General features: G+C 44.7%; 1 protein-coding gene across 2 annotated transcripts in view; it reads right to left on the minus strand.

The window, feature by feature from the left end:
* The window catches only part of PLPP3 (phospholipid phosphatase 3), a 58,478-nt gene extending 39,609 nt beyond the window's left edge, over positions 1-18,869 (minus strand). Inside the window, exon 1 of one of the 2 annotated variants that reach the window (XM_073544549.1) lies at positions 18,325-18,869. In XM_073544549.1, the coding sequence (XP_073400650.1) occupies positions 18,325-18,463 (139 nt within the window). In that variant the 5' untranslated portion in view covers positions 18,464-18,869. The remainder of the gene's footprint in view (positions 1-18,324) is intronic. The other variant, XM_073544548.1, reaches the window with a different exon arrangement.
* Positions 18,870-19,528: the final 659 nt, after the last annotated feature.

The following is a 19,528-nucleotide window of genomic DNA, read 5'->3' on the forward strand; positions in this document are numbered from 1 at the left end:
CTGCATTCTCAGTGATGTCACCGCTCTCTAGTGATGGATAGGCTGCATTCTCAGTGATGTCACCGCTCTCTAGTGATGGATAGGCTGCATTCTCAGTGATGTCACCGCTCTCTAGTGATGGATAGGCTGCATTCTCAGTGATGTCACCGCTCTCTAGTGATGGATAGGCTGCATTCTCAGTGATATCACCGCTCTCTAGTGATGGATAGGCTGCATTCTCAGTGATGTCACCGCTCTCTAGTGATGGATAGGCTGCATTCTCAGTGATGTCACCGCTCTCTAGTGATGGATAGGCTGCATTCTCAGTGATGTCACTGCTCTCTAGTGATGGATAGGCTGCATTCTCAGTGATGTCACTGCTCTCTAGTGATGAATAGGCTGCATTCTCAGTGATGTCACTGCTCTCTAGTGATGGATAGGCTGCATTCTCAGTGATGTCACTGCTCTCTAGTGATGGATAGGCTGCATTCTCAGTGATGTCACTGCTCTCTAGTGATGAATAGGCTGCATTCTCAGTGATGTCACTGCTCTCTAGTGATGGATAGGCTGCATTCTCAGTGATGTCACTGCTCTCTAGTGATGGATAGGCTGCATTCTCAGTGATGTCACTGCTCTCTAGTGATGAATAGGTGGCATTCTCAGTGATGTCACTGCTCTCTAGTGATGGATAGGCTGCATTCTCAGTGATGTCACCGCATCGCTAAGTGGTCGCTAGTGAGCTGCCACACAGGCAGATCTCACCAGCGACATAGCAGGGATCGGGGGTCGCTACTTACCTTTCAGACGCGGCGATCCTGACGTCCTCCCGCCGGCGTCCACGCGTCGCTCGTCGGCGCCACAGGAAGCGCCAGACGAGAAATGATCCAGGACCATCTCGCGCGATCAGCGATAATCAGCGGGGGAGCCGGTCGGAGGTAAGTATCACATGTAGCGATATTGCTAGCGATATCGCAGTGTGTAACGGGGGCTTTAGACTGGGGAAGAGTTGCTGACTTCTAAATATCTGTGAGAACTGAAGTGAAGGAGTGCATTTGCGTATTTGGTTGGGGGGTTAATTAAAGATCCTTCTCCTCCCACAAGCAAAGGGTAATTAGTTTCTCTAAATCTTTGTCAGGCCTGTCATTAAACAGACTGAACGTGGAGAGCAAGTATTTAATATACTACATGGAGCACCGAGTGTATTCCTCTGTAGTACGTATCCTGGTTCTTCTGTTTGCTCTGTCAATGGAGAATGAAGTGACGTTGAGTAATTGCGCACATAGCTGTGTTCACCCTTTAATATCTGTCTATTATAACGCATGGCTCCCGTGAGTGCACGCTCATCTCCAAGAACTCATGGGCTCCCTGTTATAACCATCCGCCGGATCAAATACATTCTTTCCAGCCTCAATGTTTTCTCTCTAGCACCCAACATCTTGAGTTGGCACCATCTAATCATTAATGCCTGAGAGCCTCTACAGAGTCGCTGCTATCTGGTGTGTGAGCAGAGTTTGCAGATAAGAGCGTGCTGACAGATTGTCTCTCCATTGTCTTTGGAGGCAGAGCGAGTGGGAAAACTGCAAATAAAACCCCAAGCGTTATGGTGGACACAATGAGGCCTGAAGGATCAGAAACCGCAGTAATGCGATGATGATGTGCAGACCCAGCTGAAGGATATGACAACATGGAGGAGAGAAGACGCTTATCTCTTATCACACCAGTAGATAATATTGATCATGTATGTGTAGTGGGTAAAGACCATGGGGGATGAAGGTCCCAAGAGCTAGCCATCTAAAGAGATAAGAGGGCAATGGTTGCATGGTGGAAAATCCAACTTAGGATGCACATTTATGTACACACGAACCTATCTCCAGCTCAGCAGATTTTTCCCTCTTGCACATCCAGATCTGCTGTTCTGTGTGCGGCTACTCACAGCAGTTACTATCTGGAGGCCTTCTATTCATAGCTGATCGCTAGCCCTTCTGGCAGATAGGCACAAGCCACATATCATGGGTCCACGAATCACAAGGTGACCCGAGTCACAGATTGGGGACCCCAGCTCTACAACAAAGACCTTGTGAATTTGCGCTCCTTAACCAGGGAGACCGGCCACTTCTGATAGACTGCAGAGGTGGCCATTGATCTAGAAAATGAGCAGTAAACTATAGAATTAAAAATCCCATTGTTCTTGAGAACGAAGAGGGTAAATGACAAAGTTACTTGTCTTTCCAAGCACTTTGCAATTGTATCTAATTATGTTGCCCTTATCATGGTGTCTGGGGACGGCGATTAGACTTTTAACCTCTTCATCAGGAGAAACAGGGACAAAACCAATGTCTTTATCCTGGTGGTATCCCAGCTTGCCGACACCAGTTTGGCACTTTTTATTGATATTTTTGTTGGATTTTCCACTCTCATCTTACGCGTATAAGTGGTAAACGACAAAAAAATATTTGCTCCTAGAAAAAAAAAAAATCAATTTTATTTTTCTGTGCAACATTTATGGAGTTATCATTTATATCGGATATACAAAAAAAAAATTGCAAAAAATAAATAAACTTTATATGTTAAAAATGAGACAGCAAAAAAAAAAAAAAATAGAAAAATACGAGAGCGAAAGAAAAAAAATAAAAAATAACTTAATCCAAACTATATGGATGTAAAGTGATCGCTCCTTCAACCCTGAGATGCCACTTCCTTCACATGAAACACGAAGGATCAATTCCCAGCTAATTTATGGGCATTCAGGATGCCGGACTCCACCTCTAAGACAAACAAAAACTTCTGAAGATTTTTTTTTTTTTCCTTTTCTCCAAATGAGTTTCCCACTAAAGAAAATCAAACCAGAAACAGAGAGAAGAAATCCAAATAGAATCGTCAGTCTGTAATGGTACACTCCTGTATTCTGCACATTCCCCAGCGCTCTCCACTAAAGAAATCACTTTGCATTCACGCCAAGCGGCTGCTGTCCTCCTGAAAAGCCTCATTGTTTTTACCCCGGAGCTCTGTATCCTGAACTTGAACCCCAAAGATCAGAACTGGTGAAATGTTTGAGAAGAAACCAAGCTTTGCCAGCGGCTCTGTGGTTCATAATAGGCCTCGAAATCCTAGAACACAAGACTGTTCCAAGGAAACCTTTTCATGGGAAGGAAATAAAAGCAATTTCTTAAAAGAAAAACAAAGAGGGATTAACAACGTGTAGCGGGTTCAAAGAGAGTTCTATGACTCCGCTCCATGATAAAGTCAAGGCTCAAAGTTTCCACCGTTCTCCTGCTTTACACTTCATTTTAAAGATTAACCTAAACTAATAAACTCTTGTGTTTTCTTGAGTTTTTCCTATTTTTTTTTTTCAAAGACCTTCAGCTCGATCTCCAGCCATGGTGACTTGATGGATGAATGATTTGTAGGAAGATGGATCTTGTGAAAACCTAGATAGGTCTACTAGGGTCTTTTCCGTTGGTATCTTGATAGTATCAAGCCATCGGGTCGCTGGTCTTCCTCTTCACTTTGTTCCTTCTATACTTCCAACCATGATCATTGCTCTCTTCGTATATGTCCAAAGTAGGCGACCTTGGTTTTTATACAAAGACTCAATATTTTTTGCGCTGACTCTTATTTCTCCAGACTTCTGCCCTTTACCCCAGCAGCTGGATATCCACTTCTGGGCCAAATCCTGACTGATGACCGCCTAGTCTTACCTAATCAGTGCTTGGAGTTTATCACAATTTCTGTGTTTTTGTTTATTCCTTTTTTAGGATTGATCAAAGGTTGGAAATCTGGGGAGTTATCTTGCCATGGATTTAAAATGTCAAACCTTTTTGCTCACTAAAGGCCCCGTCACACATAGTGATCTCGCTAGCGAGATCGCTGCTGAGTCACAAGTTTTGTGATGCAACAGCGATGTCACCTGTGAGATCACTGTGTGTGACAGCGATCAGCCCCCCTGCCGGTTATCGCTGATCGTTCCTGAAAGGTCAGGACTTTTTTTTAGGTTGCTGGTCTCCCGCTGGCCAGCACGCATCGCTGCTTGTGACAGGCGGGAGAGGAACGACCAGCGTGCTGGTAACCAAGGTAAACGTCGGGTTTCTAAGTAGCGCGCGATGCTTAGAAACCCTCTGTGTACCTTAGTTACCAGCTTCCTGCATCGGCGTCACTGGTCCTGATCGCTGGTGAAGCTGCCTGTTTGACAGCTCACCAGCGATCACATAGCGACACACCAGCGATCCTGACAAGTTGGTATCATTGTCGGGATCGCTGGTGAGTCGCTATGTGTGACGGGGCCCTAAGCCACTTAGTTATCACTTTTGCCTTGTGACATGGTCTCTATCATGTATTTTTCATCACCAAATTGTTCCTGGATTGCTGGGAGAAGTTGCTCTTGGAGGAGGTCAAGATTACATTATTTATGGCAACGTTATTAGGTAAAATTGTGTGTGAGCCCTCTCCATGGATGAAAACCCCCTAAACATGAATGGTCACAGGATGCTTTAGTGTTGGCAGGCACAGGACTCATGGAAGTGCTCAACTTTGATTCTCCAGGAAATCATTCTTCCATATTTCGAAAACAATCTGGAGGTGGCTTCATCAGAAGAAAAACTTTACCCTAGTCCTCCTTAGCCCAATCCCTGCACTTCCTGCAGAATGTCAGTCTGTCCTTGATTTTTCTTGGAGAGAAGTGGCTTCTTTGCTGCCTTAACTGACATCTGGCAGCCTCCAAAATCCTTTACTGTGTGCACAGATGCACTGACACCTGCCTGCTGCTATTCCTGAGTAAGCTTTGACACCTGCCTGCTGCTATTCCTAAGTAAGCTCTGCCACCTGCCTGCTTCCTTTCTGAGCAAGCTCTGACACCTGCCTGCTTCCATTTCTGAGCAAGCTCTGACACCTGCCTGCTGCCATTCCTGAGCAAGCTCTGACACCTGCCTGCTGCCATTCCTGAGCAAACTCTTACACCTGCCTGCTGCCATTCCTGAGAAAGCTCTGACACCTGCCTGCTGCCATTCCTGATAAAGCTCTGACATCTACCTGCTGCCATTCCTGAGCAAGCTCTGACACCTGAATGCTGCGATTCCTAAGGAAGTTTGGACACCTGCCTGCTACCATTCCTCAGCAAGCTCTGACACCTGCCTGCTGCTATTCCTGAGCAAGCTCTGCCTGCTGCTATTTCTGAGCAAGCTCTGACACCTACCTGCTTCTATTTCTGAGCAAGCTCTGACATCTGCCTGCTACCATTCTGGAGCAAGCTCTGACACCTGCCTGCTGCCATTCCTCAGCAAGCTGACACCTGCCTGCTGCCATTCCCAAGCAAGCTCTGCCTGCTGCTATTTTTGAGCAAGCTCTGACATCTGCCTGCTTCCATTTCTGAGCAAGCTCTGACACTTGCCTGCTGCCATTCCTGAGTAAGCTCTGCACTGAACTGATCCCATAGCTAAATCCTCTTTGGGAGATGGTCCTGGCACTTGCTGGACTTTCTTGGATGCCCTGAAGCCTTCTTCACTATGCCACTCTTTTTGAATGGGGTTTTTGTGATTGCTTGCCATGAAAATTACTGCAATCACTTTGGAAATGTTGGCAATTTATCTGACCGCTCTTCATAACAATCTAGAGTTAACACAAACTGCCAATATAAAAACTGAAGATGCAAAACAAAATGTGTCTCCGTCTCAAAACTTTGGGCCACAACTGTTCATATAGAAGAGTACAATCCCCAGCATGACTATAATATAATGCTATAATACTTTAAATATAGAGCACTACAACCCCCAACATAACCATAATTTGATTACATCATACTTTATATATATATACATAAAGAACACTACAACCCCCATCATAACCAGACCATAATATAATTGTATTCCACTTTATACAAAGAGCACTACAATCCCCATGATGACCATACTACACCTATTTCTACTCTATAGATTCTGATTTTCGTTCCCTACACATTGCGTCCCCCTCTTCCTCGGTATACCGCCCCCCTCTCCCTCAGTATACCGCCCCGTCCTGTGCTCTGAACAGCAGCGCGGCAGATACTGTCTCCCATGTTAATCACTGCACCATTCAGCTAAAGCCTCCATGTGAATAGGTCTTTGACAATGGGCCAGGGGCGCATTCAACCTGCTCCACAAAGCTCAGCCCTTTCACTAAATACTGCTTTCACGCTCCTATTAGAGAGAGCTCATAAAACGACGGTGTGTAATTTAAGGACGCAACGATCCTCACTTTCAGAACGAGACTTCGTGCAAGTCTGAACACAACGCGGCTCTTCAGGCAAACTGGTTACAAAGTATCAATTAATATTCCTCTCCAACCATGAGACTCTGTTAGTAACACGACCGACGACTGATACAAGATGTTACTTCTTGATACTTTCTTGACACATCCTTTTTGAATAATTCTTCATCTACTTTTGGATCAGATATGGATTATTTATGAAGGGTGATCAGACCAGGACGGATTATCCAGACTGAGATGTATGATCGGACATCAATGGCAGTTGCCGAGGAGACGGCCCTCAAACAATGTCTATTGTGCAAACTTTTCAATAGAATTGGTGGGAAAAAAAATAACGGCCATTTGGCTCCTCTAGGAGTTATGTACGGCATGAATTGGCATTCACAGAGACATTTCTATGGCCGGGTAAAACGCATAGTAAATGGCTGTATTCACTTTCCAAAGATACTAAATTAGATCAGGCAGTTGAAAGGGGCAATTGTTCTCGAACCCCACTCCGCTCGTCTTGATTTCCCAATCAAATAGCTGACGGGAAGGACAGCACTAAAAAGGTAGATGGCGACACAAGACAACGAAGTCACAGAAAATGAACACAGACAGTCGACACCGAGAGATAAGACTTTTCTGCAACCAGGTGATAAAGATGGAGCCACCACCAGAATGATGAGGTTTTCCATTCTCTAACATTGCTCCACTCAAGACTTGGACAATCTTGGCTCCACGATGACTTTAGACCTAAGACTTTCATGATTGGTAAATACCAATGTATAAAGATATCAGTCTATATAACTGCTGGATGTGAGTACATCTAGTGATAGAAACTTTTAGAAACTTGTTGAAAACTTTTCTACTTATGGTACATCGAAGGTTGGGTTAACGAGAAAACCAAAGTTAGGTTACTTGTTGGGTATTAAGGGTAATCGCAACCTAAAGGGGCTGTCTGACAGGTAAAAGTAATCACCACTGAAGCCAGTGATTTGCAGAAGTGATTATGTGCCCGTTTCAGGACATTGTGGCAGCAAAAAGTAAAGGGCAGCTCAGAATAGGTTTATGGACTGGACAAGAGCATGTAAATAGCAGGGAGCTGTAAACCAGTCCGCTATGCTGAGGGGCACACGGCAATCTGTCAATTTCTCATGCCCCCAGGACTGTGGAGTCAGAGTTGGTATAAAATGGACCGACTCCGACTCCTAAAATACATAATGAATTGGGTTCAGTAATTCAGTGCTGTAAATGTTTCGTAATAATTTGGGAAAGTTCTGAAATGTCCTATAAATATCTGTTCTGTTCCTGATCTGGGCTATAAGTTGAGATGAATCTGTGCTGCACTTTATGCACATGCTCAGTAGTGACCAGTGCTGTGGAGTCGTAGATGAGATGAATCTGTGCTGCACTTTGTGCACATGCTCAGTAGTGACCAGTGCTGTAGAGTCGTAGATGAGCTGAATCTGTGCTGCACTTTATGCACATGCTCAGTAGTGACCAGTGCTGTGGAGTCGTAGATGAGATGAATCTGTGCTGCACTTTATGCACATGTTCAGTAGTGACCAGTGCTGTGGAGTCGTAGATGAGATGAATCTGTGCTGCACTTTATACACATGCTCAGTAGTGACCAGTGCTGTGGAGTCGTAGATGAGATGAATCTGTGCTGCACTTTATGCACATGTTCAGTAGTGACCAGTGCTGTGGAGTCGTAGATGAGATGAATCTGTGCTGCACTTTATACACATGCTCAGTAGTGACCAGTGCTGTGGACTCGTAGATGAGATGAATCTGTGCTGCACTTTATGCACATGTTCAGTAGTGACCAGTGCTGTGGAGTCGTAGATGAGATGAATCTGTGCTGCACTTTTTTATGCACATGCTCAGTAGTGACCAGTGCTGTGGGGTCGTATGTGAGATGAATCTGCTGCACTTTATGCATATGCTCAGAAGTGACCACGGCTGTGGAGTCGTAGATGAGATGAATCTGTGCTGCACTTTATACACATGCTCAGTAGTGACCACGGCTGTGGAGTCGTAGATGAGATGAATCTGTGCTGCACTTTATGCACATGCTCAGTAGTGACCAGTGCTGTGGAGTCGTAGATGAGCTGAATCTGTGCTGCACTTTATGCACATGCTCAGTAGTGACCACGGCTGTGGAGTCGTAGATGAGATGAATCTGTGCTGCACTTTATGCACATGCTCAGTAGTGACCAGTGCTGTGGGTTCATAGCTGAGATGAATCTGTGCTGCACTTTATGTACATGCTCAGTAGTGACCACGGCTGTGGAGACATAGATGAGATGAATCTGTGCTGCCCTTTACGTACATGCTCAGTAGCGACCAGTGCTGTGCAGTCGTAGATGAGATGAATCTGTGCCACACTTTATGCACATGCTCAGTAGTGACCAGTGCTGTGGGGTCCTAGATGAGATGAACCTGTGCTGCACTTTATGCACATGCTCAGTAGCGACCAGTGCTGTGCAGTCGTAGATGAGATGAATCTGTGCCACACTTTATGCACATGCTCAGTAGTGACCAGTGCTGTTGGGTCGTAGATGAGATGAATCTGCTGCACTTTATGCACATGCTCAGAAGTGACCACGGCTGTGAAGTCGTAGATGAGATGAATCTGTGCTGCACTTTATACACATGCTCAGTAGTGACCACAGCTGTGGAGTCGTAGATGAGATGAATCTGTGCTGCAGTTTATGCACATGCTCAGTAATGACCAGTGCTGTGGAGTCGTAGATGAGCTGAATCTGTGCTGCACTTTATGTACACGCTCAGTAGTGACCAGTGCTGTGGGGTCATAGTGGAGATGAATCTGTGCTGCACTTTATGCACATGCTCAGTAGTGACCAGTGCTGTGGAGTCATAGATGAGATGAATCTGTGGTGCACTTTATGCACATGCTCAGTAGTGACCAGTGCTGTGGAGTCGTAGATGAGATGAATCTGTGGTGCACTTTATGCACATGCTCACTAGTGACCACGGCTGTGGAGTCGTAGATGAGCTGAATCTGTGCTGCACTTTATGCACATGCTCAGTAGTGACCAGTGCTGTGGGGTCGTAGATGAGATGAATCTGTGCTGCACTTTATGCACATGCTCAGTAGTGACCAGTGCTGTGGGGTCGTAGATGAGATGAATCTGTGCTGCACTTTATGCACATGCTCAGTAGTGACGAGTGCTGTGGGGTCGGAGTCGGAAGTCAGGGAAATTGAGGCGTCAGAGTCGGTGATTTGGCTTACCGACTCCACAGCCCTGTGTTGTCTGATAAATTCAGTGGCCTATATGCCATAATATGCACAGAATAAACACCAGTTTTAATGAATTGGGCTCTATGTCATTTGGAAGAGACTTGAGGAATTCTTGGAAGGTATATTTTTCAGAGAATCCCTTCCTCCCTGCCACTGCCGATTATGGGCTCAGACAAGACTTTGCCCCCAGCCCACGCCTGCACAGCGCCTCTTTCCTCCAGTTTCCATTCTCAGGCTATATCTTAGTTAATTTGTAACTGACCTCGAAGCCCAGATACAGTCAGAATGGTAACAGCAATATTAATATTTCCACTGAAATCTGAAAATTCCAGTAAATATATAATCTGGATTCATCCTTTTCTCTTCTCTCCGGTCCAGGGAACATTGGGTGCAAACTAGGACTACGACTCCCAAAGGGATTCTTTCCCAGGGTAAAAAAAAAGAAAAAAATTTATCTTCCAAAATTTGCCTTTCTTGACTCGACTTTCCTTGTTTATGTAGCCAAAGGCATTAAATAAATTGCGGCAGAGTGATTTTTATAATCAGGTAGTGCTCTATGTCTCGGCCTATACTTAGCATTAACTTTTTAAAGCTGCATTTACAGGAATCTGAGTTCACCACAGCCGCCCACTCCGACACTTGAGACTCACACTACAACCATAAAGGCTCCTATAAAGGAAATAGTGCCTGAAGCTATCAGTAAATGAGAAGGGAAAATTAAATCATGCAAATCCAAAATGGTTTTTCAAAATAAATTGCCACTAGGTGGCGCTGGAATACAAATATTTTTATTTAATTTGTAAATTGATCTACTGAAATCTGGGCACGGATTTAAAAATTAATCATGAAGGTTTAGGATTATCCCCCCCTTCCACAAAAAAAGAAATGTCTGAGCTATTAGGATCTGGATGGCAGATTGGGAGCAGCAGGTGTATGCCAAACTATATGTACGCACGTTCTAGATCTGCTACAGAGGAATCAAATGTCCGGCTCAAGGTCACCTCCAAGGCTACAAATCAGATGACATTTTAGGCATGTCCTACTTTCAAGGCTTAGATCAAAGACCCTCAATGTTAAAGGATTATATATATACCGGTATATATATATATATATACACACACACACACACACTTTTTTTTTAATTTTTCCAAAAACCTAAGGAGCAGAGACCTTTTGGAGAAAAGAAAATGCTAACAGACACATATATATCACTGGACTGCCAGTTTCCAGACCCCGTCAGGTCTGTCTGTGGAGCATGAAGCCCCCTCCTCCACTTCCCCTATAAAAAACCAATAGGGAGATTTAGTTTCCATGAACAAAAAAAAAAGAGACTAATTAAGAAAAAAAATAAGTCAGATGTAACTAAATTTCTCTCGAAAACTCAACCACAAAGGGAGGATTGCAAGTTACCTGCTGTTTCATGGGGAGTTTCCAGGAAAATATACATTTCCCACTCGGTTTGTACCCACATAACAGACGTGTTGGGGTTTATTATATTTGCAAGGTCCCTAGTTGACCCTATTGGGGCCACAGAGAGGTGGACGAGGGGGTTGAAAAAAAATTATATAGGCAATCGTGGTGGATGAAGGGGTTAACCCCCATCTCAAAGTTCTCTAAAGTTATTCCAGATGGTGTTGAAACCTCTTCCACTGTAGCAAGACAGGAATAAGAAACTTTTCTGTAAATATTATTAACTGGGCGGCTTAAATTACTCCAATCTGGTGTCCGGCATTGGTGAAATATTTGGGATTTTCCTACCACCTTCAAGCTTATGATACCATCTAAGACCATGGAAAAAAGAAGGATGAAGAAAGTCTTCTTGTAAATCCTACCACTACATTTCTTACGGAAAGCCCAGAAGTGTTTGCACCTGTCAATCATTCATTAAGAAAACGTTGGCTCTGCAGCTGCAGCTACGTGGTGCCCCTCAAAGAGGTAAGGAGACCAAGGTGAGGTCTTCATTGACTGTGCACAGCCGTACCAGTCAACGTAACCTTCCGTTCACCTCTCCATGTCCAGATGGTGGGATTTGCCCTCAATTTCATCCATGTTAATGCATCATAATCTGTCAGGGAATATTGGGGTTGAGTGGAAGTCTTGCTTCTTATCTAGGTTGTCTTCTAACATCTACTAATAACCACTACTCTCATCAAATCAAGGCAGGTATCTAGATATAAGCAGTCCAAGCACTTTTTTTAAGAAAACCCAAGACTTATTTGCTCTTGTCAATCACAGACGCTTCAAATATGTGGTGTTCCTCAAAAGAAACCGTCTTGGCAGTTCTGGAGGGGTCAAACAATCAAAAGTGCTTATGTCTACTGACTGTATACAGCCGTACCAGTCTACATAACCTCCCAGTTCCCCTCACAATGACCAGATGGTGGATTCTGCCAACAGTTTCCAGTCATCTGTGTTCAAGGTAATGCGTATCAGGCTGACGGGGAATGTTGATGTTGAGTGGTAAGCCCTGGGAAGTATCTGAGATGCCTTCGAGCATGCCCTAGCAACCTCTAACCTGATCAAGACAATAAGTATCGCCTACTAATGAAACCTATCACTGGCGTGGACTATATTCTTATGAATGCTGCTTTACCATGGCTTGTATGTTAATGGAGAAGGTCAAGAACATCCCTGGTGATCCAAGATGAAACTCCACCATGGGTGATACTTCAAGGCTACCAGTGTAACTTGACATGGTAATGAAGCTACTGTTTCGGTTCTTGCAGGTTCTTTATGATGCAGAATAGCCGTTATTGTAGCTATTGTCAAGGCGTTCCAGCGTGACAGGTCATCAGAAGAAACTGAGTATAATGATAATAATTAGGAGGCAGCAGCAATTATCCAGGCAGGACAAACTGATTAGTTTACTGTAAACGCTGCACACATTGAATGGTTATTTTTACTCCATATCTGTGTACCATGTCCTGGAGCAGTCAGGGGCACAATGCAAAAAAAAAAAAAATCCAGCACAGACAAGATAAATGACTCCCCCTGGGTCACTCTGAGGAATTTTGCAATAAGGAGGACCAGAAGTCACTAATGAAATGTTTGCCACCCCCTTGACAAAGCAAACATGTAGTTGACAGTCAATGTCTTCTAGATTTATGGACTTAGCGTTTAGATACGTGACTCAAGATACAGTATATTGTGGTAAGGTCTCAACCAGAAACGTGGAAGGTTTTCAGCTAGTCAACAAATGGTTCCCCACCGGTGGAGCCCAGTACCCCATAGAAGTAAATACAAGTCCCTCTTGGAATTGGGGTGAAATCCTGATCCGGTCAAGGGCAACCTCTATGTTGAGTTTGTATGTTCTTCACATCTTCACTTGGGTTCCTTTCCAAACGTCAAAACATGTTTGGGTAAAGTGGCTTTCTAGGAAATGGGACAGAAGATGGTGGATGCGTAGCTTCTTGGGTAAAGAACTATTGATGTCGGGACCCAAAACTCCAACAAGCTAAATTGCATCTTCCACATTGCTTTTACTTAATGCCCCCCCTCCCCCGCGTGCCAAGATTGTCAACATCTTCTTCCAGATCCCAATCGGTCAACCTCAGCTTTGTTTGGAAAGCTTCTGCACAGTGTCACACGATAGCTGTTCCTTGTAAAAAGCATCAAGACATCGTATTTCATAGCTGCCAGCATGAAAGTGAATCCTATGACACTAACATGTCCTCCCAGGAGTATAGTAACCAACACTCAAATGTAAGTTTTACCATGGATCCCAGAGGAGAATCACAAAGCACAAGCCCCTCCGCCCACCGTGAATATAGAAAACCGAGAGTAGAAAATACTAAATAACTAAAATCAGAGCACAAAACCACAACATAAACGGATCTGGCAATAATCTGAGGATTACGGTGGGAGATTAGCCGGGGCAGTTTGGGATTAGCTCCTATATTTGGAACATTTACAGTGCAAACGTCAAGTTAACCCGCCAAGTCTTATCTCCTCTCATGATACTCTTATCTGGAATCTGTGCCTGTAATCTACCAGGACAGGGCATTGATGCTAGTATTTACTATCAGCCGGCCGATGAACCCAATGGTAGATCCAAGAGTAAGATTGCAAGACTCAGTCCTAATGTCTCTGCTTCCTAGCACGGCTCCTCAAAAGGCAAAAGGTTTGCAATACGCACCAATATTTGTAACACAAGCCTTCCTAATCATTCACACATCTCACACCAGCAATGACAGAGAGAAAATGAGATCTCAACTATACTGGATGGACGCAAGCCAACATAGCCTGTATATCAGGGGGGAAGGCGCTTTCTACGTTTAAAGGACCTGATGCTATCCAATCCCCAAGTATTCTCAGTTACAGGGGACACAATGCAAACCAGATGTCAATTATATAATGATTTATGGATTGGGATCAGCTTTAAAGACCCTTAAAGTCAACATTAAACATCTACCATTGACCGGCAACTTACTATATTATTGACATGTAGCTTAGCTGTAGAGACAAGTCACTGCAATATGTGCAAGCCATGACCCTAGGAGACAAGTCACTGCAATATGTGCAAGCCATGACCCTAGTAGACAAGTCACTGCAATATGTGCAAGCCATGACCCTAGTAGACAAGTCACTGCAATATGTCAAAGCCATGACCCTAGGAGACAAGTCACTGCAATATGTCCAGGCCATGACCCTAGGAGACAAGTCACTGCAATATGTGCAAGCCATAACCCTAGTAGACAAGTAACTGCAATACGTGCAAGCCATGACCCTAGGAGACAAGTCACTGCAATATGTCCAGGCCATGACCCTAGTAGACAAGTCACTGCAATATGCGCAAGCCATGACCCTAGGAGACAAGTCACTGCAATATGCGCAAGCCATGACCCTAGGAGACAAGTCACTGCAATATGTACAAGCCATGACCCTAGGAGACAAGACACTGCAATATGTGCAAGCCATGACCCTAGGAGACAAGTCACTGCAACATGTGCAACCCATAACCGTAGGAGACAAGTCACTGCAATATGTCCAAGCCATAACCGTAGGAGACAAGCCACTGCAACATGTGCAAGCCATAACCGTAGGAGACAAGTCACTGCAATATGTCAAAGCCATGACCCTAGGAGACAAGTCACTGCAATATGTCCAGGCCATGACCCTAGGATACAAGTCACTGCAATATGTGGAAGCCATGACCCTAGGAGACAAGTCACTGCAATATGTGCAAGCCATAACCGTAGGAGACAAGTCACTGCAATATGTGCAAGCCATGACCCTAGGAGACAAGTCACTGCAATATGTCCAGGCCATGACCCTAGGATACAAGTCACTGCAATATGTGGAAGCCATGACCCTAGGAGACAAGTCACTGCAATATGTGCAAGCCATAACCGTAGGAGACAAGTCACTGCAATATGTCAAAGCCATGACCCTAGGAGACAAGTCACTGCAATATGTCCAGGCCATGACCCTAGGATACAAGTCACTGCAATATGTGGAAGCCATGACCCTAGGAGACAAGTCACTGCAATATGTGCAAGCCATAACCGTAGGAGACAAGACACTGCAATATGTGCAAGCCATGACCCTAGTAGACAAGTCACTGCAATATGTGTAAGCCATGACCCTAGGAGACAAGTCACTGCAATATGTGCAAGCCATGACCCTAGTAGACAAGTCACTGCAATATGTCAAAGCCATGACCCTAGGAGACAAGTCACTGCAATATGTCCAGGCCATGACACTAGGAGACAAGTCACTGCAATATGTGCAAGCCATAACCCTAGTAGACAAGTAACTGCAATACGTGCAAGCCATGACCCTAGGAGACAAGTCACTGCAATATGTCCAGGCCATGACCCTAGTAGACAAGTCACTGCAATATGCGCAAGCCATGACCCTAGTAGACAAGTCACTGCAATATGCGCAAGCCATGACCCTAGGAGACAAGTCACTGCAACATGTACAAGCCATGACCCTAGGAGACAAGACACTGCAATATGTGCAAGCCATGACCCTAGGAGACAAGTCACTGCAACATGTGCAACCCATAACCGTAGGAGACAAGTCACTGCAATATGTCCAAGCCATAACCGTAGGAGACAAGCCACTGCAACATGTGCAAGCCATAACCGTAGGAGACAAGTCACTGCAATATGTCAAAGCCATGACCCTAGGAGACAAGTCACTGCAATATGTCCAGGCCATGACCCTAGGATACAAGTCACTGCAATATGTGGAAGCCATGACCCTAGGAGACAAGTCACTGCAATATGTGCAAGCCATAACCGTAGGAGACAAGTCACTGCAATATGTGCAAGCCAAGACCCTAGGAGACAAGTCCCTGCAATATGTGCAAGCCATGACCCTAGGAGACAAGTCACTGCAATATGTGCAAGCCAAGACCCTAGGAGACAAGTCACTGCAACATGTGCAACCCATAACCGTAGGAGATAAGTCACTGCAATATGTGCAAGCCATAACCCTAGGAGACAAGACACTGCAATATGTGCAAGCCATGACCCTAGGAGACAAGACACTGCAATATGTGCAAGCCATGACCGTAGGAGACAAGTCACTGCAATATGTGCAAGCCATGACCGTAGGAGATAAGTCACTGCAATATGTGCAAGCCATAACCCTAGGAGACAAGACACTGCAATATGTGCAAGCCATGACCCTAGGAGACAAGACACTGCAATATGTGCAAGCCATGACCGTAGGAGACAAGTCACTGCAATATGTGCAAGCCATGACCCTAGGAGACAAGTCACTGCAATATGTGCAAGCCATGACCGTAGGAGACAAGTCACTGCAATATGTGCAAGCCATGACCCTAGCAGACAAGTCACTGCAATATGTGCAAACCATGACCGTAGGAGACAAGTCACTGCAATATGTGCAAGCCATGACCCTAGGAGACAAGACACTGCAATATGTGCAAACCATGACCCTAGGAGACAAGTCACAGCAATATGTGCAAGCCATGACCGTAGGAGACAAGTCACTGCAATATGTGCAAGCAATGACCCTAGCAGACAAGTCACTGCAATATGTGCAAGCAATGACCCTAGCAGACAAGTCACTGCAATATGTGCAAGCCATGACCCTTGGAGACAAGTCACTGCAATATGTGCAAGCCATGACCCTAGGAGACAAGTCACTGCAATATGTGCAAGCAATGACCCTAGCAGACAAGTCACTGCAATATGTGCAAGCAATGACCCTAGCAGACAAGTCACTGCAATATGTGCAAGCAATGACCCTAGCAGACAAGTCACTGCAATATGTGCAAGCAATGACCCTTGGAGACAAGTCACTGCAATATGTGCAAGCCATGGCCTTAGGAGGAGACAAGTCCCTGCGGCTGCTCTTATGGTTAGGGTGAGTGGCACATCAGTCACTACTGAGGATGCTCTGAAAGGAACGGCATATGGCGAAAGTTGACCCGGTAGCATTGATCATATAATGATCATATATCTGCTGCAGTATATTACTGTGGACCCGGCGCCTCTCCTTACTCCTAGTTATCAAGTTACAGCCCACAGTAAGCTGCAGAATTTACACTGGAAGGAGGGGAGGGGGCATCTAATTGTGGTTTTGGAAAAATCATTTCAGTGCTGTACAGCTGAGTGGAGGAGAAGTCAGACAGCAGTGATTGCAGAATGCAATGTGGAGAATTCAGAGCAAAGAAGAAAGGTTTTCTTTGAAGATTTTGAAAGGATTTCTCTAAAATCTGATAAGACTGATCCAGTCCTGCCAGGACAGCTCTCCCATTCCTCCAGAGAGCCTGGCGATGCCATAACAGCTACTATCATACAGGCACCAGCTGCGCTCTCACTGGGGAATAGCTCCCATATACAACCTATAGGGGCTACAGCTGCGTTCCCCAGGACCACACAGCAGTGTGTGCAACTTCATCCGGATGGTTTATATACTAAAAGCTGCAATCTAAACACGCACTCCTATAATGAGTACCATATACAGCTCTGGTCAGGGCATGCTGGGAGTTGCAGTTCTGCTATAGTGCAAAGCCACCTACTCACACCACATCCATTTACTGAGCCCTGCAATTTTACTAGAACTTTCAAAATAGAAAATGGAACTGGATTCACTTTCCTTGGGTGCTTTCCATACATTAATGACACACTTTCTTTTTTTTCTGTTTATGTGAACATTTACACCACAAGTGAAACTCAACACTACACATCCACCAGGCACCAGCAATATGAAGTTTGCAGAAGTGTAGCAGACAGGATACAACGTTATACATCACTTTTTCCTAACACAATATTTCCTGAAAATGTTAACTGGAATGAAAATAAAGTGTGTATAAAGTTAAAACAGAGGGAGAAGGGGGCAGAGGGGATCCAGGCTGCTCTAAAAACTGTGGACTGTTCTGTAAAAGGGAAGCATAATGCAATCACAACATAATGCAAAAAATTAGAATAAAATGACAACATAAAATATAATAAAATCCAAATATAAAATAATGCAAAAACATAATGAAATCCAAATATAAAATAATGGAAAAATATAAAAAAAAATATCAATTCTAAATATAAAATAATGCAAATTATGAGAAAATTCAAACCTAAAGCAAAGCAAAAAATACAATAAAATGCAAATAAAAAAATGCAAAATATGAGAAGATTAAAACCTAAAATAATGCAAAAACAACATAAAATGCAAACACAAAATGATGCAATGTAAACAGAATAATGCAAGCTATAAGAAAATACACAACATAATGCAAAATGTAATGTAACTTGTTAGAAAGTAGCACCTAACCCAATGTCAGAGGAGTAAATGCCAGACAGAAGTGAACCCCTTAGAAGCCACAGGGGACACAGTGACAGACCCTCAGCACCTAGGGGTTAAAGGGAACCATAGTGAGGACTTACCGACTATCAGGCAGAATAGATCCAGGAAGATGAGCAGAACCTTCTTGCAGTTGCCGGTGCCATTATTGTTGTTCAGAGTGGTGCTGCCCCCATTCCTGCTCTCGGGCACCATTGCCTTGTCATACTTGTAGTTCTGCATGCTGGTGGAGCAACTGGTGACAATTCTCTTTAGATCCAGGCTGCCCAGCTTTGCTCTCAGTCACTGACAGCACAGGCAGCTGCTCTCTTCCTCCACTGTTGACAATCCCAGGGAGCAAAGTCCAGATCAGATTCCCAGTTCGAGCATAAAGAAAAAGTTAGGAAAAGTTTTTGGAAAGTGAATGTGGAGGTAGAATCCAAGGCTGCGGTGAGATCCGGGGGGACTCTGCACACTGCACCGAACCTCCTGCACAAGGCTGCTGATAAAGAAGCTGCGGCTCTGCTCTGTCCTGTCCTCTTGCACTTTTATTCCAGAGTCTGTTTCCAGCCCCCTGAAAGTTACTGCCTGCTCTCGGCTCTTATGGGATTTGGGTTGCTCAGCCCCTTCCTGCAAACTTGACTACAAATAATTAAGAGCAGAGCTGCACATTCATTTTCCAACAGAGGGGAAGAATCCAAGCGCAGCCCCCGCAGCAGAATGAGGAGGGCCCCCTAGTGGTCACTGCAGAACTTACTATTTACTTAATAAACTTTCAAAACTTTTTTTTTTCCCTTCTCCTCCTCAGTGTAAACTCTGAGTCTCCTCCTGGAAATGACAGCACTTTCCCCGCACACCCGATAGGTGCAGGTGACACTCCGGGGAGGGTGCGGGGCTGAGCTGCACTCATGTAAAGCCCTGGTGTGCTTTTTTTTCTTCTGGGTTCATTCACATGATGCCATGCAAGTATAAACCTGTGGCATGTGAATAGGCTGGGCCACTAACACTTTGTGTGCTCTCTTCTACAGCTGTGTACTGGAAATACAAGTTCCAGACTGGATACAGCTGGCAGGGATGGCTGGGGTTTGTAGTTCATCAGTAGGCCCCTCTGCTTAGCTTTCTCACTGGGACTTTCCTGCTAACGTCTGTAGGCACAGAAGGGTACTGGATGGTCAGGATCCCAGAGCCTGCAGAGATAGATACTCTGTCAGGGCATGCTGGTACTTGTAGTGTGACTAAATGTGTCTGGCAGCCAAGTACTGTGAGTTGTGCAGTCACTTGTTTCTCAGGGAGAAGAGTCATAAATAC

This window comes from Dendrobates tinctorius, unplaced genomic scaffold, assembly GCF_039654945.1.
Source record: "Dendrobates tinctorius isolate UK_male_01 unplaced genomic scaffold, ASM3965494v1 ptg000138l, whole genome shotgun sequence".
Lineage (NCBI taxonomy): Eukaryota > Metazoa > Chordata > Amphibia > Anura > Dendrobatidae > Dendrobates > Dendrobates tinctorius.